General features: G+C 37.9%; 1 protein-coding gene and 1 long non-coding RNA gene across 7 annotated transcripts in view; one reads left to right on the top strand and one right to left on the bottom strand.

The window, feature by feature from the left end:
* Positions 1-21,971, bottom strand: part of LOC105548504 — a 62,612-nt gene extending 40,641 nt beyond the window's left edge. Inside the window, exon 1 of the long non-coding RNA XR_001007396.1 lies at positions 21,756-21,971. This is a non-coding gene — a long non-coding RNA (uncharacterized LOC105548504). The remainder of the gene's footprint in view (positions 1-21,755) is intronic.
* DPH5 (diphthamide biosynthesis 5) overlaps positions 21,714-26,301 on the top strand; it is a 42,556-nt gene continuing 37,968 nt past the window's right edge. For 4 of the 6 annotated variants that reach the window (XM_011992550.1, XM_011992549.1, XM_011992546.1 and 1 more), the window contains exons 1-3: positions 22,001-22,134; positions 22,354-22,511; positions 25,500-25,624. In XM_011992550.1, coding sequence (XP_011847940.1) covers positions 22,377-22,511; positions 25,500-25,624 — 260 coding nt within the window. In that variant the 5' untranslated portion in view covers positions 22,001-22,134; positions 22,354-22,376. Of the gene's footprint in view, positions 22,153-22,353; positions 22,512-25,499; positions 25,625-26,301 lie in introns of all 6 variants that reach the window. The other 2 variants (XM_011992548.1, XM_011992547.1) reach the window with 2 other exon arrangements.

The following is a 26,301-nucleotide window of genomic DNA, read 5'->3' as shown; positions in this document are numbered from 1 at the left end:
GCCTGGGTGACAGAGTGAGACCCTGTCTTGGGGAAAAAAAAGGAGGGTATCACCCTGGACATTTCCCTAGAGCACTTTTCCAATCAAGCTTCACCCCTGTAGGCAACCACTTACTCCATCAGCATAGGTTAGTTTAGCCTGTTGTAAAATTTCACATAAATAGGATCAAACAGTATTTATTCCCTTCTGTCTGGCTTCTTTTGATCAATATAATGTTTCTGATATTCAGTCATCTTTCAGATTGTATCAGTAGATCATTTTTAAATTGCTTATAGTATTCTGTCACATGACTATATCACATATATATTTTCCCTTCTGATTGATATTTTCATTGCTTTCAGTTTGAGGCTATTACAAATAAAACTGCTACAAACACTCTTGTACAAGTATTTTTGCGAGCACATGTATTCACTTCTCTGAATAAATACTAGGAGTCAAATGAGTTAGGCCACAAAGTATACATTTAACTGCTAAACAGGTTTCCAAAGTCCTTTCACCATTTTACACTATGCCAATTATGTATGAGAATTAATTTTAGCCTTGTTATATTAATTTGCATTTTTCTAATAACTAATGATGCTGCATATCTTCTTCCTGTGATTACATACATGAATATATCTTCTCTGGTGAAGTGTCATTCAAGTCATTTTAAAATTTGAGTTATTGTATTTTTAGGTAGTAGAATTTATTTATTTGGATGTAAGTCCTTTGTCAGGTATATATATTTTGAATATTTTATCTCAATCTCTGGCTTTACTTTTTTCTTGCAATATATTTTGCTAAGCATCTTTTAATTTTAGTGAAGCCCTATTTAGCAATTTTTTTTCTTTTAAGGTTAGTGGCTTGTGCCCTCTGTAATAAATCATTTTTTAATTTGTTCTTTAGCTTAAAAAATTAACAGTTAATGAATAAGAATGTATTTCTACTATAAAGAAAAATTAAGCGAGATATTTTGTGAATAAATTTTAGATCAAATATGTATTATACCTTAAAGTTTCCACTATTTCATTGTTTTGAACACAAAGATTCAAAGTGATCACAAAGAATAGCAGCTTTAAAGTAATTTAATTTCTATTTCTTTGCCTTTACAATAACTGTGCTATTGTTTAATTGAATCTATTACCTAAACAAAGGATTATGTAGTATTATCAAATGGGCTAGAGATTTGAATTAAATCTGAAGAAAACTATTTCTAACCATTATAAATCCTAAACCAGGGTTTGGTGAACTTTTTCTGGAAAAGGCCAGATAGCAAACATTTTAGGCTTTGCAAGCATTATGGTCTCTGTACCAGCAGAGGTGCTATAGTGTGAAAGCAGCCACAGACAACACATAAATGAATTAGCATGACTGTTCTAACAAAACTCCACTTATGGACACTGGTATTTGAATTTCATAATAATTTTTACATCACTAAGTACTGTCCTTCTAATTTTTAAAAATCATTAAAAAATATAAAAACCATTCTTAGCTCATGGGTTGTATAAAAACAGGCAGTAGACAGATTTGGCCCAGGGGTTATAGCTTGTTGTCCCATGGCCTAGAGAAAGTTGTTTCTGTCAGTGCTCCTTGTTGTCCCCTTTTGTGAGACAGGTTTATTTCTAGTTCATCCTAAATATGCTGGTAAAGCCATTTGGGTACAGCTCTGTTTACAAAAGAGGTATCATTAGATTCTTTGATAGGCTTTAGACTTTGTCACCTGCCTCAATGTGCAAATTGAGCTCAGGGTAAAGAAAGAGGCTTTTGCACAAATCCCTAGAAAAGGCAGCTTGCGTCCTACTTTATCTCTCTGGGTTTCTGCATTCATTTTGCTTTTGACCTGTGAATTTCTTAAATTTCTTCTCAGCTCAGTTATATATTTTATCCAGCATCTGTGGCCATTTTCAGTAGCAGAATTATTCAGGGTATTTTGTCATTCTGCTAGAAACAGTGACCCTCTAATCACAAGTGATTTTTACTCACATTACTTAAATCACTGTGTTGGTGCACCTTCTTTTATTACCTTACATAAGTTTTCAAAGTTTTGGAGGTTAATGTCTTAGACAGACTTTTCAATTCCTTCCCAGGAATTATACTTTACACTCAGGCTTTCTTAATAAGAAAGTGTCACTATTGGTGCAATGGGTTTAATCGGGCTGCTTAGGATACCTATAATGTAGGCAGAAACTTTAATCAATATTGAATTAGTCTAATCATAAATGAAACCTAGATATACTTGTCTGTTATAAATCATAGATTTTAAATTTATTAAATCAGTAATATCAAATAACAGGAAATAACACTTAATGGATAAAGATAACTCTATTGAATCTGTTTGATGTAGGTAGGATTTCACAGACCATCAGCTTTATAAGGATCATTTAAGTTTTATTCTCTTAACTGTTCACACACAATTTCTGGAACATTCACCAAATAAGGTATGTGTGATCTACTTTAGAAATAGTTCCAAATTCTGATAAATTCTTCCTGTATGAATAACCTCTAGCAGACTCTTCCAAATGGAAATTAATGCTGTCAACTCAATTTTTATAGTGCCATTCAGACTTCTAATCTGCACATGAATTTCACATTCTTTGGACTTTCCTTAATGATCATATGATTAAAACAGATAAATGAACAAGAATTCTGTACTGCCAATATCATTTAGGTTTTGCAAAAAAGAATGTAGCTGGCCTTTGTCCCTGGTCCCTAGGAGGGAGACTGTAACTCCTTGAAATTTCCCCATGATCAGAGTGTCTTCATTATTTATGGTGGGCTAATGATAGTTTAAACTAATGTGGTGACTCAAGATGGGGTCTGGACATTCTAGAAAGGGCAACCATGTGATTAGAAGGTTGGTACTTTGAGCCATGTGATACCAGCCTGACCTGCAGGGAGGGAAGTATGGAGGTTGAGTTCCACTGCATGGTTATGATTCAGTCAATCATACTTCTGTAATAAAACCCCAATAAAAACTCTTAAGCACCAAGGCTCAGGTAAGCTCCACTGGTTAGCAATTGTTGCACAACAATCCACCAGAAGATGATGAATTCTAACTCCATGGAGAGAGGACATGGATCCTCATATTTGGGCCCTCCCAGACCTCTTCTTTTGGTTCTGATATGTACTCTTTTTGCTATAATAAAAGTTTTATCATAATTATAGTGCTTTCCTGTATTCTGTAAGTGTAATAATTCTAGTTAATGATTGAAACTGAAGGGTTTGTAGGTTATCTTCATGTATTTGTAACCAGCTGATCAGAAGTGACAGCAGCCCTGGAAGCCCCCAAGCCTGTGACTGGTGTCTGAAATGAGGGCAGTTTTGTGGAGAACTATGCCCCTAATCTATGAAGTTTAGCTTACCTCTGGGTAATTCAGGTCAGAATTGTATTGCAAAGGCTTTATCATATTATTATCACTTGTAGTTACATTTACCCTGAGGTACCTTCTCATATCTCTAAGTTTGCATAGGAGTTGTGGTTATTTTAAAAGAGTGAACCTATTTCTCACTATACAACGAAAAACAAACCACTGTAATTGTAGATACTGATTATTTTTGAAGTAAACTAAACACAGACATTATTCATCTAACAAACTTTTATTAAATATGTTCCACAGTTACATTCTACTTGTCAGGATACAAGGATAAAGCACATAATTCCTGCTGTCAGAAAGCTTATAGTTTAGGAAACACTCAGACAAACCATTATAGTTGAATTAGTCAGTGCTATAAAAGAAATATGAAATAGGAAGAATAGCAATGCCAGATGAGTGGATGGGGAAGAAAAGCAGAGGCTTGGAAGTAGTGACATCAGGCTTCAAGAATGAGAATTGCACAGGAGGAAGAGGTCAGAGCGGGGAAAGTGCGTAACACCGAAGGTAGACAGTAGATTGCTCCCTGAGACCTGATATAAAGTTGACTAGCACACAGGAGAGGCAAAAATTGTGGTTTCATAGCAACACTGGAGCCAGATCATAAATGGACTTAAATACACGGTGTACATATATTTACATACATTTTATCTTGAATATAATGGGAAGCACAGAAATGTTTCAAGCAGAGGAATAAAATAAAGATGTGTTTCAGAAAAAGAAATCATTTTGGCAGCAGTGATGAAGATGAAGCTTAAATGTCAGATGAGACTGGAATCAGTCTTAGGAAGTGATGAAGCAATTCTGGAGGAAAGAAATAAGGTCTTGGAATTATGACAGGAAGAGGAAAAGGGAAATCAGAAAGAAATGTACATACAGTGGGAAAATGGGAGTTCAGTTTTGCACACACAGTATTGAGCTGCTGTGGAAAATGCAGTTGAATATATGAGATGGCAGCTCAGGAAAGAAATCCCAAGTGAAAAAACACGTATGAAAGTCATAGCTTTAGCTGGGTATTACGTGGCTCATGCCTGTAATCCCAGCACATTGGGAGACTGAGGCGTGAAAATTACTTGAGGCCAGGAGTATGAGACTAGCCTGGGTCAACATAGTGAGAACTCATCTCTGCCAAAAAAAAAGAAAAAAAGAAAGAAAAAAAAATTAGCCTAGTATGGTGGCATGCATCTGCAGTCCCAGCTATTGTGGAGGGAGGAGAATCACTTGGGCCCAGGAGTTTCAGGCTGCAGTAAGCTGATCATACTACTGCATTCTGGCCCAGGTAACAAAGTGAGACTCTGTCTCAGAAAAAAAAGAAGGAAGGAAAGAAAGAAGGAAGGAAGGAAGGAAGGAAGGAGGGAAGGAGAAAGGAAAAAAAAGAGAGAGAGAGAGAGAGAGAAAGAAAGAAAGAAAGAGAGAGAGAGAGAGAGAGAGAGAGAGAGAGAGAGAGAAAGAAAGAAAGAAAGAAAGAAAGAAAGAAAGAAAGAAAGAAAGAAAGAAAGAAAGAAAGAAAGAAAGGAAGGAAGGAAGGAGAACGGAAGGGAGAAAGGGAGGAAGGGAGGAAGAGAGGAAGGAAGCAAGCAAGGAAGGAAGGAAGGAAGAGAAAGAGAGAGAGAAAGAAAGAAGTCGTAACTTTAAAAGTGATTTTGGAGCCATGGGAGTAAATCAGATCACTAAGTAGAAATTTTGCAGAGTGAGGGAAGAATAAGATCTAGAACAGAATGCTGAGAATACCAGCAGTTGAGGAGTAGACTAACTTAGAACAGATAGAAAGAAATTCAAGAGAAAATGATGTCAGACAAACCATGGAAGGATTGATCAACAGAGTCAAAAAATGCAGAGAGATTCAGTAGCGACTGTCCCTATTTTAATAATATTCAGATAATTAGAGACCATGGCAAAAATAGTTTCATTGTAGTAGGGGTGGAAGTCAGATAAAATCAATTAAGAAAACAGCAGAGATGATGAAGAATTTGAGATGATCTCTGAACATTTCTTCAAAATACTTAGGGTGAAAAGGAAAAGTACTGAGGAATAGCTAGAAGTAGGCAATGAATGATTAGAGGACAGTTGTTTTGATTATTTTTAAGATGGGAGTATTCTAATATGCTGAAGGGGAGAAGTCAGTGGGGAGGGAGTACTTGAAATTATGGAAGAGGATAATAGGTCTCTGTGAAAGTGGGAGAATAAATTCAGAAAAGGGGTAGAGGGATCTGTGTTTGGCAAGATGAGGAATACTACATTCTGAGTGAAAACAAAACAAAACAATGGTAGGGGAGGGCGCTAGAAAGAGAACACTTACATTACAACTGGAAAATGGAATTCACTGACAATGGAAATACTATTGAACCTGCTAATCTTTGAAAATGATACAAACCAAGTAACAATTTAATACATTCTCTACAGAGGAATATCATGCATAAATAAACCAAAGAGTAAGAAACAATTCCATGTTGTGTTTCCTTTTAACCACTGAAATGGATATGTAGGTTATGAAAAGTTTCATAAGAAGTCCATAAAAATGGAATAACTTCATCCTGTAACTAAAATTTTACAATAGAACTGATATGGTTTGGCTCTGTGTCGCTACCCAAATCCCATGTTGAATTGTGATACCCAGTATTGGAGGTAGGGCCTGGTGGGAGATAATTGGATCATGGGGGTGGTTTCTAATGGTTTAGCACCACTCCTCTAGTGCTGTCTTGTGATAGAGTTCTCACAAGACCTGGTGATTAAAAGTGTATAGCAGATCCCCCTTCTAATCCCTCTCTCCTGCTCTGGCCATGTGAAGAATGTGACTGCTTCCCCTTTGCCATACACCATGACTGTAAGCTTCCTGAGGCCTCCCCAGAAGCAGAAGCCTGTACAGTCTACAGAACCGTGAGCTGATTAAAACTCTTTTCTTAATAAATTACACACTTTTTGGTATGTCTTCATAGCAATGTGAGAATGGGCTATAACAGAGAATTAGTACCAGGAGTGGGGCAATTCTATAAAGATAGCTGAAAATGTGGAAGCAACTTTGGAGCTGCATAACAGGCAGAGGCTGAAACAGTTTGGAGGGCGCAGAAGAAGACAGGAAGATGAGGGAAAATTTGGAACTTCCTGGAGACTTGTTGAATGGTTCTGACCAAAATGCTGATAGTGATATGGACAATGAAGTCCAGACTGAGGTAGTCTCAGATGGAGATGAGGAACTTATTGAGAACTGGAGTAAAGGTCACTCTTGATATGCTTTAGCAAAGAGACTGGTGGTACTGTGAGAGAGATGATTTGGGTATCTTGTGGAAGAAATTCCTAAGTAGCAAAGAATTCAAGGTGTGGCCTGGCTTCTTCTAAAAGCCTATGTTCATTTGCATAAACAAAGAAATGACCTGAAACTGGAACTTAAATTTAAAAGGCAAGCAGAGCATAAAAGTTTGGAAAATTTGCAGCCTGGCCATGTGGTAGAAAAGAAAAACTCATTTTCTGGGAAGGAATTCAGCCAGCTGCAGAAATTTGCATAAGATAAGCTGAATGTTAATAACTAAGACAATGGGGAAAATGCCTCCAAGCCATTTCAGAGACCTTCCCAGCAGCCTCTTCCATCACAGGCCTGGAGGCCTAGGAGGGAAAAATGGTTTCGTGGGCCAGGCCTAGGGACCTACTGATCTGTGCTGCCTCAGGACATGGCACCCTGTGTCTCAGTGGCTTCAGTTCTAGCTGTGGCTAAAAGGGCCCCAGATATGTCTAAGGCCACTGATCCAGAGGGTACAAGCCATAAGCCTTGGCGGCTTCCACATGGTATTAAGCCAACAGGTGTGCAGAGGGCAAGAGTTGAGGCTTAGGAGACTCCACCTAGATTTCAGAGGATGTACGTAAACATCTGACAGTCCAGGTAGAAATCTGCTGTAGGGGCAGAGCCCTAAGGAGAACCTTTACTAGGATACTGTAGCCCTAAGGAGAACCTTTACTAGGGCATTTCCTCCCCAGAAAATGAGTTTTTCTTTTCTACCAAATGTAGAGGGGAAATGTGGGGTTGGAGCTCCCAGACAGAGTTCTCACTGGGGCACTGCATAGTGGAGCTGTGAGAAGAGGGTCCTCTAGACCCCAGGATGGTAGATCCACTGACAGCTTGCACTGGGTGCCTGTAAAAGCCTCAGGCACTCAACACCAGCCTGTGAAAGCAGCTGTGAGGGCTGTAACCTGCAGAGCCACAGGGGCAGAGCTGCCCAATCCCCTGGGAGCCCATCCCTTGCATCAGTGTGGCCTGGATTTGAGACATGGAATCAAATACTATTTTGGAGCTTTAAGAGTTAATGACTGTCCTGAAGGGTTTTGGACTTGCATGGGGCCTGTAGTCCCCTTATTTTGGTCAATCTTTCCCTTTTGGAATGAGAGAACTGTACCCCCATTGTATCTTGGAAGTAACTAAGTTGTTTTTGATTTTACAGGCTCATAGGTGGAAGGGATTTGCTTTGTCTCAGATGAGACTTTGAACTTGGACTTTTGAGTTAATGCTGGAATGAGTTAAGACTTTGGGGGACTACTGGGAAGCCAGATTGTGTTTAGAAATGTGAGAAGGACATGAGATTTGGGAAGAGCCAGGGTAGAATGACACAACTTGGGTCTGTGTCCCTACTGAAATCTCATGTTGCATTGTGATCCCCAGTATTGGAAGTGGGGCCTGGTGGGAGATGATTGGATCATGTGAGGTGGTTTCTCATGTTTTAGCACCATTCTGCTAGTGCTGGTGCATAATAGAGTTCTCACAAGATCTGGTTGTTTAAAAGTGTGTGGCACCTCCCCACTCCCCTCACCTGTTCTGGCCACATGAAGGCCATGCTTGCTTCCCTTCTGCCTTCCACCATGATTGTAAGTTTCCTGAGGCCTCCCCAGAAGCAAAAGCCTGTACAGCCTGCAGAACCATGAGCCAATTAAACCTCTGTTCTTAGTAAATTACCCAGTCTCAGGTATGTTTTTACAGCAGTATGAAAACTAATAAAAGAACCTTGACAGTTTTCATAAAGAAAAAAGCAAAGCCACTCTGAAAGGGTGGCATCAAGGAGCTGGTTAGAATTCTCACAAGGTTAGTGACTTGTTCCTACATACCAACCCCATAGGGCACTTGAGTCAAAGTTATGCCTCTGCACATTATGATACAAATTAGTACAAGTGATGAATCTTCAAGGTTGCTTGCAAGCTAGGAAATTAAATCTAGAATGCCAAGTGCCTACTCTACTTCATTCAAAACAAATATTATCACTATGTTCTAGTATTGTGACAGTCACAAAAAGGAAGAGAACATTGTCTCTATCTCTCCGAAGTACAAAGTCCATTGGTGAATCCACAAATAATTAATTACTCTAAGAGGGCATGTGGTATTAGACATAGGAATGGAAACAGAAAAGGTATCACATTATGTCTGGGAGCATAAGAAAGATTTCCTGGAGCAAGGAATGTCTAAGATGACTCCTGAAAATAAATAGAAATCTACCTGGAAGATGGTTGTGGGAGTTCTCTAGAGAAACGGCATGTGCAAAATGGTGATGGCAAGAAAAACCCGACTTCTGGAAAGTTAGTTCAGTATGGCAGGAGTAAAATGTATACAATAGGAGAATGGAGAAAGGATTGGAAAGATAGGCAAAATCTAAATAGTAAGGGTCTGTATATTATTCTAAGGAATTTGAACTTTTATATAAGATATCATAGAAGGATTAAAAAAAGTTTAAGATTACATGATGAATCTTTTTAGAGAAAACACTATTGCAGTGTAAAGATGGTCTAGGACAATACTTCAGATAGGGAGACTAGTTAGCAGGCTACTCCATGGTATAGGTGAAAAAGGACAGAGGCCAGAATTAAAGTTTGAATAGTGGGCATGGAGAACACTGGAAAGATTCAAGAGATAAGCAAGGGACAAAACTGACAAGACAGAGAAATTACCTGGAGAGTATGAGAACAGTCAGGGTGACTCTAGAATCTCTGATTTGAGTAACTAGATACATCCTGTGTGATTAAGGCATTAGATCATAGATCTTGGAGCAAGTGTTATATTAGTGCCACTGTAGTTCCACCCAACAAACTAACTTGAAACCAATTTTTTTAATGGGGCTCATGTAGTGGCTGAAATATTTTTATGTTATTGTTAGTAAAACTGTGGTTATTCAGCAGGACCAGAAAAGAATAAATGAGATCCTAATTATAAACATTAAAACTTAAAATACAGACTGTAATAAAGGGATGGGCCTAAGAGGACAGAGAGCTGGTCAAATATACCTACACTTAATCGGATGAGGCTGAATTCTTCCAGGCCCTCAGAAACAGCAACTGGACTGTAGCTTAAACGGTATTTTTAACAGAAAGAACTAATGTGAAAAGGTTAGTCCAGAAAACAGAGTTCAGAAAGGGCACTTACAGGGCTCAAAAGAATTCCATTAACTAGGACACTATGTGGAAGAAAGATATTTTCTGCGTCTTCCAAGCATCTAGGTAATTAGACCCACTTACCTGTTATAATTTTATGCTTATCATACGCAAACTGGCATCTGAAAGAAGGGATGTTCTAATTAGAAATACATATTACTGACTAGGCGCGGTGGCTCATGCCTGTAATCCTAGCACTTTGGGAGGCTGAGGCAGGCAGATCACAAGGTCAGGAGTTCGAGACGAGCCTGGCCAGCATGGTGAAACTCCATCTCTACTAAAAATACAAAAAAATTAGCTGGGCATAGTGGTGTGTGCCTTTATCCCAGCTACTCAGGAGGCTGAGGCAGGAGAACTGCTTGAACCTGGGAGGCAGAGGTTGCAGTGAGCTGAGATTGCTCCACTGCACTCCAGCCTGGGTGACAGAGCTAGACTCCATCTCAAAAAAAAAAAAGAAAGAAATACATATTATTCATCTCTTCCTAGACCCTAATGGAAGTGGACAAAATGGCAGCCAGACTTTTGTATGCCAGAAACAGATAAACACAGCTAGTGTTAGTCCATTGCTAAGCAACTGGTATTCTGGGCATTCTTTTTTTTTTGAGATGGAGTCTCACTCTTACCCAGGCTGGAGTGCAGTGGCGCGATCTCGGCTCACTGCAAGCTCCCCCTCCCGGGTTCACGCCATTCTCCTGCCTCAGCCTCCCGAGTAGCTGGGACTACAGGCGTCTGCCACCACACCCGGCTAATTTTTTGTATTTTTAGTAGAGACAGGGTTTCATTGTGTTAGCCAGGATGGTCTTGATCTCCTGACCTTGTGATCCGCCCACCTCGGCCTCCCAAAGTGCTGGGATTACAGGCATAAGCCACTGTGCCCGGCTATTCTGAGTATTCTAAGAAAAATCCAGTTAGCATGTTTGTAAGGATGAAGGCCATCTGCAATGCTGCAATGCTGTCCTATCTGCAACATGTCTGGGCTTCCTGGACAACATTATACCAATTTAGTCTCTCTAAACCATGACATACATAAACTTTGGTGATCTTGTGATGAGTCTTCTAAATCATCAAGAATCCAGAAATAGCTTCCATGTGTTACCTAGATATTATAAAGAATAAGATCAGATCAAGCTATTAGAACAGTATCCAGTTTAATTAATCTTTTCCTCCTTTTCTGCCTTACTGCTTGCACTTCTATTATAGCAGGTATCACTGTACATATTGTGATATTCCTATAGAGCACAGGTGTGCTGTGTTCTTCCTTTGAATATAATCCCTAGGTGGTACAAATAGTGATTTATGTTTCTTTTTACCCTGGGAACAAAAAGCACAGAGCCTTATGCATGACAGATAGTAAGCCTTTTTTGGACTGAACAAGGCACAATTAAGGTCAACTAGGTATCGTAAGACTTCAAGTTTGTTGTGCAAGGAATCAAGCTAAATCTCTACACGTGATGACCACTGAAGAATGTGCAAAAATCTGTCAAAATGTGATGCTCCAAAAATAACTCTAGCTTTCAAAAGCCTTTTTGGGAAGGGAGTATAAAAGTATTTCAAATGATTTTCAAAAATGAGTAATAATCTCAACTCTCTCTGCCTATTTGTCTATCTGGTTGTGAAAGAAAAATCCCATAGCTCGTTTCAGTTTTGTTGAAATTTCACCATTAAATGGAATTTACATTTATAGTCATCAAATATTATGACAGCTCCACAAAGACTAAATGAGAGTTTTTTTAGGATCCATTTCTTTGCGGTTTTAAACATTATTAAACTGAATGTAGAATACTGTTAATTTAAATTTGAACTTACTTTTATTTTCTTGACATTTGATATAAACTTCTAAAAGTAAGAAGTAGGATCCAGTTTGCATCATCCTCTGGCTTTAATCAATCCCTTTCTTCCCTTCTCCCATTTAATTATGTTCATGGTCATCCCCACTAATATATATTATTAACACATCTCAACTTCTTTTGTCACTGAGAATACGCACGACTTACTATCACCTCTGGTACAGATCGCTGCAATAGTTTATCAAGTCTCTTTCCTTGTTTCTAGCCTCTCTTTTCTCAGTTCATTAGTACACCTTGACTTGCCTCCTTTTGTTAAGTAGCACTTTCATCAAGACATTCTATGAATACTCATTTAACATCTATTATGAGCAGAACACCATGCAGGAGTTACAGAGAATATAAAGATAAAACATTGGCCTTGCCCTTAAAATCTATAGTCTTACTTAAGAAAAACACACAATAGCAATAGATTATTAAAGAAAATCAAAATAAGAAAACAATTTGCAGTTTATGTGAGGTGGGAAAACACTACAGATGAGAAGGTTCTGAACTAGAATTCTAAGGATGATTCCTATGAGATAAAGTAGGGAAGTATTCCCGGGTAGAGGCAATACACTGAGCAATGAATGGCCATGAAATTGGAGATAAATTAACCAGAAGCAAGATAAAAAGCAGGTGAGATCACATAATTAAAAAAACTGAAGACCACAAACACTGGGGCAAGAATCTCAGCATGTGCTGTCTAATGAAGACCATCAAGCAGGAACACAGCAGGTGATCAACCATAGTTCGAGAAATAGGCAACTGGCCACAGAGCCACCATGTACAGTTGGGCAGCTGTATGTCATCTATGTGAATGGTACCTCTTGAAGTTGTGCCTACACCTGTTCAAAAGTGCTCGATGACCCTGGCAATTTCAGATAGGTGAGTGTCTACCTTTGCGGGAGCCTAGCTTTGTAAAAGGGAACCCAATCATGGGGAGATGGGGCCAAGGCAAGAATTTAAGTCTCTCAGAATGAAATCAGTAGCAAGGTTCAACCTCTTGAAATAACAAGGCAGAGAGACAGGTCCTGATGACTAGGAATAAGGCAAGGAACTCTATTAGTGAGATGGCAGGGAGGCCAGACAGGAGCACAGATAACAGGAAAGTAAATAACATCTAAGTGATGCAAACATCAAAATTAGTGTGATACTAAGTAATTTCTACATAGGATTTCTTATAGCTTCTCTGTCTAAGAAAGTGACTGGCCTCAGTCTCAGATCACCATGCCCTGAACACCTTCAATCTACTGATGGGTTTAATTGGTCACAGGACAAGATTATTAGGAACTAAACATCACACCTTATTCAAGAAAAAAATTATCTTTAAAATTACTAATACCACTTTCTGTTTCCTTTCATTGCAAATAACATTTCAGCTACATAATAATTTTTTAAAGCTTTGAGCTTTAGCCTGGACGTCCATGTTTTCTGAGTACTAAATATTCTAATTACAAATTCACTTTTTGTTTGGTGTCAAGGGGGACAGATGACGGTCCTAAACTGCAATTTTACCTAGACCACACAGAAATTCTGTAAAACCAGCGAGCTAGAGAATATTTTTGGTAGTAATACTAGCTAATGTTAATTGTGCACTATATTGCAGGCCTTTTGATATACAGTTTACTTATCACATTTAATCTTCACAAAACCCTAAAGGTAATATTTATAGTGATCACTAACATTTATTGAACACTTACAAAGTGCAAAACACTGTTCAAAGACACTGTTTATATGTAGTATTACCTCATTTAATCATCATGATGGTCCTATAAGTGCCTTTATTATCTGTATTTTACAGGCAATATAACTAAGGGTTCAAGAATTTTCTTAAGGTCACATTGCTAGTAAGAGAAGCCAAAATTCAAATTCTGTAGTCTGACTCTAAAGCCCATGACATTATAGTCCAGGCTTTTAACCACTGCTATTCACTGCTTCTGCAATTGGTATGCATGGAGAAAACAGTATTTTTGATACCACTAATACTACTACTAATATTTTGATACAATAGGATTTCATCAAGTTTTAGTGAACACCAGAAGACAGGCAATAGCCAGAAGCAAAGGTAAGATTAAAGTAGAATCTGTATGAGTTTGAGTCTCAAGCCCAATAAGCCTTTATCAGAATATGTAATGAGCTCTGATAGTAAGGTGTAAAAATTGCTGGAAAAAAACAAACAAACAATGCTACTAAAAGTATACAATAGAACATATTACTGCAAAACAAACAAAAGACCCTAATAAAATAAAGCAAAATGTAAGGAAATAAGATTAGGGTGAATCATATTCTATGGCTACCCAGGATTTAGAAATACAAACCAAAATCACTCTGAGAAAATTAAATCTGTGAAAATTCTGCAACTTGATATAGATATCAGTTTAACTTTGGTTGAAAAAGTTTCTAGTTATCACGAAAAAAATCACTGTACTTACAGTGAAGTACAGTCATGTGAAGAATAACTCAAGGTCTACACAGTTTATTAGTGTATAAAATTTAGTAACAACTTACATTTAAAAAAATTTATATTGGTTATGCTAATTTCCAGGTTTAAGGAATTACTGTATTGCTTGCAGTTTTATATCAAAATCTATTAAAGGAAGAAGGGTAGAAAAGGAGGAGGAAGGGAAAGACACTTCTTATTGGGGTTTTGAGTCATGAAACAAAGCAAAGGTCCACAAGTGTAAATAGCTTACATTGGCTAATTACTGGTCTAGTGCTCTTTCCATTCTAACCCCAAAGGAAGCTACTGAATCCTACAAGGTGACTTAGAAATCATCTAACTAAAAGCATTCATGTTCCTGATAGCAAAAAATGGTCCAAACCCACATAGTTACTGGAAGCAGAGGCAGAATGAGAAGTGGGTGTCCTGACAACAGATATTCTCTCCAGGCAAAACAATATATATAATTTTTAAAGTATATTTTAATTATTTAAAAAAAAAAACTTTAGCACTTACTATGTTTCAGGCACTAAGTGCTTTTTATACATTAAAACATATTTCACACATATTTATTAGTGAATCTATTAAGGCCCCTTTAAAGGAAGTATCTTATTCACAAATGAATTTACTCAACTACAAGTATAGATTCCACATTTAAATATCACTGTGGTGGAAGAAATATTTTTGTCTTAAAAAATAAATAAATTGACTTTGAAGAGGTTTCAATTAATACTGACTTTAAAAGCACTTTCATCCAATACAAAAAGTGATATTGATTTTATTCATATTGAAGAATAAAGAAAATAACTGAAAAATTAAATAACTGAAAATTTAAAATAACTGAAAAAAATTACATATGAGGCAATTGACACCATTAACCACCACAGAGCCGCAAATTAAAACCACAATGATATATCACTATACACCCACTAAAATTAAAAGGACTCACAACATCAAGTGTTGGCAAGGATACAGAGCAACTGGAACTTGCATCCATTTCTGGTGGGAATGTAAATAGTACAAACACTTTGGAAAACTGTTTGGCACAATGTGTTAAAGTGAAAACATATATCCTATAATCCAGCAATTCGAATTCCTAGGTAACATAACTCAACAGAAATGAATACTTAAACGTCTAACAAAAGACAGATACAACGATGTTCATAGCAGATTTATTCATATTAGCCTTAAACTGAAACTTAAACATCCATCAAAAATAAAGATAAATAGTAGTACATTCAAATAACAGAATTCTATTTAGCAAAGAATGAACGACTGCTACACAGAACATGGACGAGTAAAGCAGAGCCAAGGAAGCCAGATGCGAAAGGGTACATCTTATGTGGTTCCATGTATAAGAATAGCCAAAACCAATTTATAGTCAAATAGTGGTTCGGTTACTTTGGGGAGAGGAGGGCATTTACTGGGAGAGGACAAAAGGGAACCTTCTGGGATGCCAGAAATGTTCCATATCTTTATCAGAATAATGGGTACAGGGTTATACACATATGTAAAAACTCATCAAATTATATACTTAAAATCTGGTGGACTTTGCTTTATGTAAGCTATATCCCATTTCTGTGATATTCATCCAGGTTGTTTCATGTAGCAGTAATTCACTCTTTTTGATTGCTGTATAGCATTGTATTATATGAATGTATCACAAAACACAATGATTCTTTTTATTGTTGTTGGGCATCTAAAAAAATTTTTTTTAAAAAGAATTCAGTTCCCAAATGAACATTTTCTCTGCTAACTAGCAGATTTTGTTTACTTAACCACTAAGAAGAAAAGTCCATTCACTTCTTTTTTTTTTTTTTTTTTTTTGAGACAGGGTTTCACTCTGTCACCCAGGTTAGAGTGTGGTGATGTGATCATAGCTCATTGCAACCTCAAATTCCTGGGCTCAAGCAATCCTCCTGCCTCAAGCTCTGAGCAGCTGGGACTACAGGTCCATGCCACCATGCCCAGCTAACTTTTTTATTTTTATTTTTAGTAGAGACAAAATCTTGCTATGTTGGCCAGACTGGTCTCGAACTCCTGGGCTCAAGTGATTCTTCCTCCTCAGCCTCTGAAAGTGCTAGGATTATACAGCTGTAAACTACATTTGGCTCCATTTCCTTTAAGTTCTACTTTAAGTTTTAACAAACTGCCAGACAACATTTCTTTGGTGCCAAAAAAGTCTATAGTTGAACTCAGTGACAGAATAATTGAAATGAAGACAGTTTCTCTCATAGAATACCTCAGAGTATAATATTAAAATAATAATGTTTGCTTAAGAAGACTTTTGTCAATCAATAAACTATTTAGTGGATTGGTCTATAATTACTGAATTATGTAAATGATTCATAGAACTTTTGTGAATGGGGAAAAGAATGAGAACCAATCTAGGTGGACTTGACTTTCATATTATAATCTAACAGACGCTGTAGATAACTCTAAAATTAATTTCAAACTCTGTATCAATATTTGCCAATGTTTTCTGAGTCTTTACTAGTTGTCTGAAAGTATGCTAAGCCCTTTAGAAGTATTTTTTTATTTATCTTCACAATAATCCCATGAAAGATGTTACTATTATCCCTATTTTATAGAAGTAACTGAGGTTTAAAAAGGGAATGCAAGGAATACACCACTGAGTGGAAAGCCTAGACTAAAACATGGTCTGAATGACACCAAAATGTGAGATCTCAACCATCATAAAAAATCCCCTCTGCTCAGTTCTTCTCCTCAAGAAATTTATTTATAACTTATTACCAAGTGTAGATGTATACTCATTCATTCAATACATATTTACTGAGCATCAAACACTGTTCTAGCTGTTTGTTTCACATTAGAGCATAACATGGACAAAAAAATCCTGCCTTTGTGGTGCTTATATTCTTAGGATATGGACAAAAAACATCATAATAAATAAGTAAATTATACAGTTGTCTTAGAAAGTGAGCAATGCTACAGGGGCAAATGAGCGGACAAAGTGATTAGAAATGTCGGTTGAAGTTTTACATAAGATAGCCCTCACTGAGGAAGTGAATTCTGAACAATGACTTCAAGGAAGTAGAGCCAGAGCCACACAGCTATCTGTAGGGGCCGGGGGACAGAGACGAGGAGGTGAGGCTGGAGAACTAGGGGAGTGGTGTAGACAGTGAGGGTATGTATGTGTGGCTAATATACAGCCTGGTAGTTCGCTTTTTATGTTTTGGCTTTTGAATGAAAGGGAAACCGCTCCCCTTCTCCCACCAAATCTTGGCTAGTTTAGCTATGTTTCCCTAAAAAAACTTAAAGGGACACTGTAGTTTTTTTAAGTGCAAAAAGAATGAACTATGTATCCCTGATTGAACCTTTTTAGCAACAGATTTTGCAGGAAGGAACTGCCATATATAAAAATGGGTTAGAAACACACAGAAAGTTTACACATACATACACATACACACAGGCACTGAAGGGAACATTCTGGGAGCTACTTTACACAAAAATGCAGGGCTCTAGGTGACTTCTTTATGACAGTCCATATTGTTACTCATTCAATCTATTAAACTAGGATGAATGACAATAAAAATTTCCACATTAGACACAGAAAATAGCTCTAGATTTGTTTACTATTTATGCATTTTACATCATATGATTAACATATAATGCGTGGATGAGTATTTAAAATCACTGAGTTTATAAAAAGTGACTTTTTCTCTAAGTAAACAAGTGTACAATAAAGTAACTTCAAATCTTTTAACCTTAGTAAATACAGGTCCTTATCCTAAAGCAATGCTATCTTTAATTATCACTTATTTGTGAATTGTTAGAAAATAATGACTATCAATCAATTCAGAGTCTGAGTTCTACAAATATTAATCAAGATTTCCTCTAACAAAGGCAATCTCTGGGAACATGTAGGTTAAAAGGCCAGCTTCAGAGTAAAATAATATTCTTTATTCACAGTAAGGTCAGATGGAGTTTAGTCAGTCGCCCTGATGTCTTCTTTTCAATAGACAAACTACTTAAACAGGACAATTGAAGGATGACTTCTCTTCAATGTAGGGTAATTATAACTTGTCCATAATGTAATGCAGTGACTCGACTATGTTATTACTTCAAAATAAAAGTAGCATATGATGTGTTTATGACAATGGAATGGAAAAGTCATCAGCATTAACTTCTTATGACTATCTGCATCTCTCTCACATTTTATGACTACTGCCTGTAGGTCTCAAATATAAGGAAGAATTTGCCAGTGAAAATGAGTTACTCGCAAAGGTTATAAAAATATCTTAAAGATCTTTCAGTAAAAGCATAAATGTTCACCCTCAGGGATGACTTGGCATCATCTGACCTGAAAGCAAGAATACAAAGTAGAAAACTCTTCAGGTCTAATCTATCCATGTTATTCTTGAAGCCAAAAAAGGCTAAAAATCTTTTTTCTTTTGTCCTATAATCACCCTTCTCTTTAACCATCACTCTCTCTTCTGCTAGACATGAGACTACAAATTTGCTGACATAAACGAATTTGTCCTCTAACTGCTTTCATTATCATTATAAAACTACAATATTTGTTAAAAACTAATTTGAAACTGTTTTACAGCAAAATTTTCAAAACCCAGCCTAAATTAGGTAAAGCAATGATATCATTTAATCAGCTATATGACCAGGTATGTTTTGTTAATCTATTACCTAGATGAGGAGTTTATGTTTCAAGCAAAATGTAATATGTGTATTGATGTCTACAACTTCCCTGGAAATGCATCAACAAATAAGAGGGGTTGATGTCTGGGTAAAAGGATAAGTAAGTGATAAAGCAAAAACAGCAAAATGTTAACAACTTTAGAACCTTGGAGGCGGCTATATGGGTGTTGACTGTGACATTGTTTCAACTTTTTTGTATGTTTGAAATTTTGCACAATAAATTGTTGGGGAAAATATTATCACATTTGAAACCCGTTTTAAATGGCAAGGGAGAAATGTCAAATCCCGCAGAAGAATTCTGCAAAAACCAATAGGCAAGACTTTTGCAGCTTATGTTTGTTGAGCTGAGGGGAAAAAAAAAAAAAAAAAAAGATTACCATAATCCCTTTATCTGTCTAGCTCCAGAAAAGTACAAAAAATTTCCACTCTTATTGAGAAATAATGGCAGGTGAAAGCGTTGTTTGTTAAGAATTCTACATGGTGAAACTAAGTTCCTCTGGCTAAATTTTGAAGCTTAAAAACAAATTATTACTGTTATTTCAGACAATGTTTCACTTCCTTGATTACCCAGAATAACTTTATTTCAATACAGATATATTTCCTGAAAGGAGATAAACCACACCTTCTTCGGATTACTTAATCATCCTTTTTGGCAGTGTCCTTTCGCTGTGAATCTATCTGAAAATATTATTTTTTTAAATCTGAAAATAAAAAACACAAATGATCAACACGTTGGAAAATGTGTTTACCTACTCAATAGCGTGTATATGAACTATATGTTTTGTGTGTTACAAGCCTTTCAATACAAATGACCTTCTAAAGTGGCACTGAGACAGGCATATTTATGTTTGATATTCCATTTATGACTTTTTGGTAGTTATTTAAAACATACCACCCCTGTATTTAATAAAGATGGAAAAATACGTAACTCAGCTACTAGTGGATAATAATGATTTATGCACCAAACATTTAATACCTTATGTGCGAGGGATAGTGCTAAACCTTAAAGATGAGAATACAAATAAGATGCAGTCCCTGAATTGACTAAATCAATAGTTTGGTGAAGAAGAAACGCAAATGAACAAATATAAAATCTCATAAATTGGTTAGTAAGTATATGTAGAGTAATACTATAATAGAGGAGAAACCTAAATTAGCTTAGCGGGGTGAGGGTCTCTGGGAAGGCTTCCTGAGCTTGGTCTTACAGAATGGGTATTAGTGATCTAGGCAGGAGAGAATGGGAGACAATATTCTATGATGAGGCAGCAGCACAGAGGAACAAAGCAGCATGTTGTGGGCAGAGAACTATAAGCAATTCAGTATTGCTGGAGAGATAGCTCATGGTATGGAGTGGAGAGAGCTGATGCTAAAAAGGTAGGCAGTGGCCACACCATGAATGATCTTGTGGGGTATGTTAACAAACCTGGACTTTCTCTTGGTCTCAGAAGGATCTAAAAGGGGTGTGATATTTTCAGATTGTGTACCAACTATAACTCTCTGACTCCCTTGAGTGAAGGAGACATGATGATCAGCTACAAGAGTGACAAAATGAGGACCTGAAAACCAAGATGGTGACAGAGGGTATGGTTTCCATTGAGATATACAGGCAGACAGGACAGACTGGATGTAGGGGTGACTCCCAAGTGTCTGGCTGGGGTTAATCTGTTGATGACAATACTGTCTTCACCTACTCCCCGCTCCATCCAAGTAGCTAATATGGAAAGAAAAGCAAAATTGAAGGGGAAGGTTATGGATTCAACGTTGGAAGTGCTGAATATGACTCCGGGTTACCTAGGTGAAGATTTCCAGCAGAAAGTTAACAAGAAGCCAAGAGGAGAAAGTCTGGATAGCAGGCTGAAATTTGAATCTGCAAATTTTGAACAGCCAGTTTTTTGGGGGTTTTGTTTGTTTTACTTAAGCCATTCTAATAGGTGGGTAGCGGTAGCTCATTGTAATTTAAATTTTTATTTCCCTAATATCTAATGATATTTAGGATCTTTTTTTGTTTGTTTAGGATCTTTTAAAATGATTATTTGTTATTTGTGTATCTTCTTTGGTGTCTATTCAAATCTTTTGCCCATTTTTAAACAATGAGCTGTTTTATTATTGCTTTTTGAGTGCTCCTTATATATTCTCCACACAAGTCCTTCATCAGATACATGCTTTGTAAATATTTTCACAGCATGTGGCTTCAACATTCTTCTGAAGAGCATAAATTTTTACTTTGTTGAAGTCCAATTTGTCAATTTTTTCTCATCATGCTTTTCGTCTAAGAAATATTTGCCTAAATAAGGTCACAAATATTTCCTCCTATGTTTTCTTCTGGTATAGGTTTAGGTTTTTCATTTACATCTACGATCCATTTTGAGTTTTTTGGGGCGTGTATGTGGTGTGAGGAATAGACCAACGTAATGAGAGGGGATAAAACCAGCCACGAAGAGTTTATAGATAGGAAGTGCAAAAATGTGGATGGAACCTGGGAATGAAAAAAAGCCAAGATTCAAGGAAGCAGAGTTCGGCATTGTGGGGGAGGCAACAGGAAAATTCTGAGTAACTAGCACTGCCTGCTGAGAAAAGAAATGACAGCTGTCTTTTCAACTTGGATGAGGTCACCTTGGGAAGAGCATTTTCAGTCAAAACAAATCTTCTCTATTCATAATCACATGTAACCAACAGCTTTATAAGAACTCCCCCGGCAGAAACACTTGAGAGGTCTGAACTCCCTGAGCGCTATTAAAGGTCACTTCTTTAGGTACAAGAAGATCTGAGATTCCTGATACTGAGGGTGACCGAAGCATCCTTGGGGCACTCCAGGCATAAGGTCAAATCAGAAGCACACTCACTGCTGGATTTGCCAATCTGACGCTTCACCAGGAAGACACCTAGTTGAATTACAGGAGGATGAGAAGGGGGGATTAAAATCTGTGCACTCGGGCAAATCCGGGGACAAATCAGGAAAATCCTTCCTGCCCTCCCAGTTTCTGGAGAGGAGGAGTAGGACGCAGGGCCCCTCCAGACTTCCTCCCACGTGGCTCCTCTCCGGCTAAGAGCTACTGCACTTACCCAGGCTTAGGAAGCGGGTGTTTAAGCCATGGGTTAGGGGGCTCGTGAGCACGCCCGATCCTTTCCCTGAGGCAATGAAAGGGGTGCTCCACGGACTCCTCTCGGCCGACTGACCTTTCGCCGCCCTGCCCCAGCGGCCGACGGGTTTCTACCCGTGGAGCCGGGGTCTAGTCTCCGCAGCCCACTAGCGGCTAGCCCGGCCCCCTCCCGCTAGTCGTAAAGTGCAGTAAAGGCACCAGCATTTTGCGGCACCGTAGGTGAGGCCGGCGGCGTGGGTCCTTGCGGTGCACGGAACCGGCGCTTTGGTAGTTCCTTCTGCGGAAAGGCGGTAGTTTGGAATTTGGAAAGGCCAGGGAACTAGGTACGATTCTGTCAGCGGGTAATTGGCTGCTCCTGGGTTAGTGTAACAAGCGGTAAAAGTGGTAGGGTTGTTTAAAACCTCTTATCCCAGTCCTTAAGCGTGACATAAGCTTCCCAAACCCCTCCTTGTGACTTGCCGCTTCTCTTGTGCTACTTTGGTTGTCACCTTCGTGTTCATCACTAGATTTTAGGTGTCCTTGGTGTAACTGACGGTTTTTCTGTCCACTTCGTCTTGCAGTCTCTCTTCTCCTGAAGTTTGAAATGCTTTATCTCATCGGCTTGGGCCTGGGAGATGCCAAGGACATCACAGTCAAGGGCCTGGAAGCTGTTAGACGCTGCAGTCGAGTGTATCTAGAAGCCTACACCTCAGTCCTGACTGTAGGGAAGGAAGCCTTGGTAGGTGCTGAGCGTTCCCCAGCCTCCTGGGAAGAAAGCTATCTAACATCTGATTTTCATACACTAAGCTGAACAGAATTTTCAGGTCTGCTTGTTTAAACCCTTTGAAACGCATCCTTTGTTCATTAATGATCTGAGGAGCAGAAGAATGGAAATTATACACCAACCAAGTGACTTGGAAAATGAAAGGGTGCTTTGTCCTATTTTACAAGTCTAATTTTGTGGCTTTCTCCAGTAAATAGGAAAGCCATTTTATACTCTTGGGGGATAGTTATCAAAACCCCTTATTTCATGAGGTAGTCAAGAAATCCTTTCTGAGTTGAGTGCTAATGAGGTGCTGACACGGCCTTAATGAGTTGGTTATATATTCAGAAACCAAGCTGAAAGCTTCCCCCTTTGAAGTATGTCCATAGGGAATGGTGATTGCCTTTCTATATCATATCCAGAGAGATCTTACCTTAAATAGACTATCTCCCAATAAGGCTTATACTGATACACTTGTATACATTGAGTGAGCCTGGACTTAATATATACAAATGTATGAGTATACAGTTATATGAGTATACACTAAGTAACCAGAATATTTGTTAGTGTATTATACATTTAGTTGGCCCTCATAAGGGCCCAGTAAATTTGGGGGAAGGGTCAACTTCAGGTTCATTGTCAAACTCTTAAGTAGAATGTAAATCAAATGATTAATACATATGTTATGGGAGAAGAGAGTAGATTTTTAGAATTGTCTTTGTCCTGTCTTCCAAACAAAAAATTGACTTAAAATTTTTAGGCCTTAGATTACTTTAACATTTGAAGAAGGAATTAAGAACTGCTACTTGAATTGGCCATGCATTTAAATAAAAGTTGTGTGTAAAGACCAACTTTGATATATACATATACGTGGAGAGAGAGAGAGAAAGTAAGTCTTGCCCTGTTGCCCAGGCTGCGGTGTAGTGGTGCCATCATGGCTCACTGCAGCCTCAACCTCCTGGGCTCTAGTATCCTCCCACCTCAACCTCCTGAGTAGCTGGGACTACAGGTGGGTGCCACCATGCCCAGCTAACTTTTTTGTATTTTTTGTAGAGACAGGTTTTTGCCATATTGCCCAGGCTGGTCACAGGTTCCTGGACTCTAGCGATCCGCCTGCCTCAGCCTCCTCAAGTGCTGGGATTATGTAGGCATGAGCGACCACACCCAGCCTAAGACCAGCTTTCATTTAAAAAAATTTTTTTTCCTCATTTTTTCACTCTTAGGATAGAACCAAAATATCTAAGCTCAGAATGATAGAAATGTGCCTCTCTAATCAGTGATTAAGGAAAAGTAGAAGGAACTTAATACCATCAAGAAAAGAGAGACAAATAACAAAACAGCAGTTTGATAGAATGACATATCAGGGGATGGCATAGAGGAAAGTTTGGATAAAGTTTTATCTTTGCTTTGTTACATGTTATTGTGACCTTGGACAAGTCCTTTAACTTTAGTGACTTTTCTAAATAGGGTAAAAACCACCTACTTTAGGTGTTGAGCATAGGTCTTAGCATAGGTTCTTAGCTATGGTACGTGGCACAAAAGTGTTCAGAAATAGAAATTGTCAATGGTCACATTTCCAAACTTCTCTGAACCTCAGTTTCTTCATTTGTCAAGTGGGAATCCAAGCAGTTCTCCTGTCTCAGCCTCCTGAGAAGCTGGGATTACAGGCGTGTGCCATTGTGCCTGGCTAATTTTTGTATTTTTAGTAGAGATGAGATTTCACCATGTTGGCCAGGCTGGTCTCGAACTCCGGACCTCAGGTGATCCACCTGCCTCGGCCTCCAAAGTGCTGGGATTATAGGTGAGAGCCACTGCGCCCAGCCGAGGTCTGCCACTTTTGACCTCTACACTGTACTGTGTCTCTGTATTCTTAAGGCTAGATAATAGCTACACAAAGTGTAACTTCACAGAACACCTACAGAGAAGGTAGGATTCAAGCAAAATGGTCAATGCTGGATCCTGCCCTGCTTAATAATTTATTCATGTACTCCTTTGTTTGACAGATATTATTGAGTACCAGATACCATTGCACTACAGCAATTCTTATAACTTTTAATAACTCACTCAAAGTTCTCAGTATGTAAGAAACCATATTATTTATCTATGCATCCAGTTTTACTCCATTTGAATTACTTATTACTTCTCAGGAAATCAGTTTTAAGATTCATCCCTCTTCATTCTGTACTGGCTGATGAAATGAAAAAAAAAAAGGATTCATGATCTTGCGTAACAGCCTGTAACCACTATCAGATGACTACCAGCTTACTAGCTCACTCTCTACTGGATTTGTTCTCTAGAGTTGAGCTATAGGGAATTAAATCACAAAGCAGTTTGTTTGCAAACTTCCTACGTATTTAGAATTCAGTTATTGCTCCTGCAACTCTGCCTTTTTAGCAGAAACTAAGGAATATACTTTTAAATTACTATCCTCTGCATTTATGTTGGAATGTTCACTGGTTCTGTAAACAGCTAATTTTCTATTGTTTCTCATTGGTGCTGCCTTTTTTTTTTAGCTGAGTTTCCATATGTTTAACCACTGAAAATTTAATAAAAGCTAAACCACCATGTTTGTTTAAATTTATTGTTTAATATATTTATTCCATATTACATCATGTTTCTGAAGTAGGGCTCATGTGTGTACATATTCCGTATTCATCCTATAGTGTTCTGCTTGGCCTTTGGAACCAAATTTAGAAATAAATTAAAAATGCTAAAAGCCTCAGATGTTTAGAGGTCTGTCTCCTTTGGGATATTAAGACAGCCCCAAAGACAGAGTTTAATTGCAACATGATATAAAGTACTGGCTCACTGATGAGTTGTATTGAATGATCTGTGTTTGGATGGTTGCCAAGATATGCATCAGTCCCAAACAAACTGTGTGTGTGTGTGTGTGTGTGTGTGTGTGTGTGTGTTAGAATGGTCACCTGCTGTCTCTTTATCTTGATATTGGACTTATATCTGTAGGAAGAGTTTTACGGAAGAAAATTGATTCTTGCTGATAGAGAAGAAGTGGAACAAGAAGCAGATAATATTTTAAAGGATGCTGATATCAGTGATGTTGCATTCCTTGTGGTTGGCGATCCGTTTGGGTAAGTCAAGGCAGATAGTTTTGAGTTTTTAACTCATTTACTTTTTTTTAATCAGTAAGAATTATTCTATTGCATTTAAAACTTACCTGCCAGGAACTCTGTTTACTTAAGCTCTATCTAAAATGTTGTAGTTTAAACTTTCATGATCTTTGAGATTAATGAAGAAAAGCTACTTGGTAAATATATCATCATATGTATCACTGTATTATCAAGTGTCAACTGTAAAGTTTGTATCATTGCTTCTGCTGTTTTAGAAGGTCATGTAGGGCAACAAATGCCTTAACTAGTATATCATTATTAAATAGTTCATTACAGTTCATTACATTATCAAAAGTCACGCCTGCCATTTGCTGCTGATAATTTCAAGCATCTTTGACTTCTTTTGTCCTGGGTTTTTTTTTTTTCCCTTTTGTAATCATCTACCATTTGGCAATACTGCCGTCACTTTGCTTGCCTTGAATTTATCGTTTATCAAGTCTCTAATTTCAATTTCTTATACCCATTGGGAACCCTGTTCTTTGTCATTACCATGAAGATGGGCTTCTACTGCCTAGTCAAGCATCATCAATCTCTAATGTCAAGTCAAACAGAAGAGTTTTTTGTCTACAGCTGGTTACCTGAGATTTATATCACAGATTTAAGGAACATAAGGACCATGTAAGACCTTGGAGGGGACT

The sequence above is a fragment of the Mandrillus leucophaeus genome, unplaced genomic scaffold (assembly GCF_000951045.1).
Source record: "Mandrillus leucophaeus isolate KB7577 unplaced genomic scaffold, Mleu.le_1.0 Scaffold413, whole genome shotgun sequence".
Lineage (NCBI taxonomy): Eukaryota > Metazoa > Chordata > Mammalia > Primates > Cercopithecidae > Mandrillus > Mandrillus leucophaeus.
Note: the sequence above shows the minus strand (reverse complement) of the source record. Positions and strands in the feature narration are given on the sequence as shown.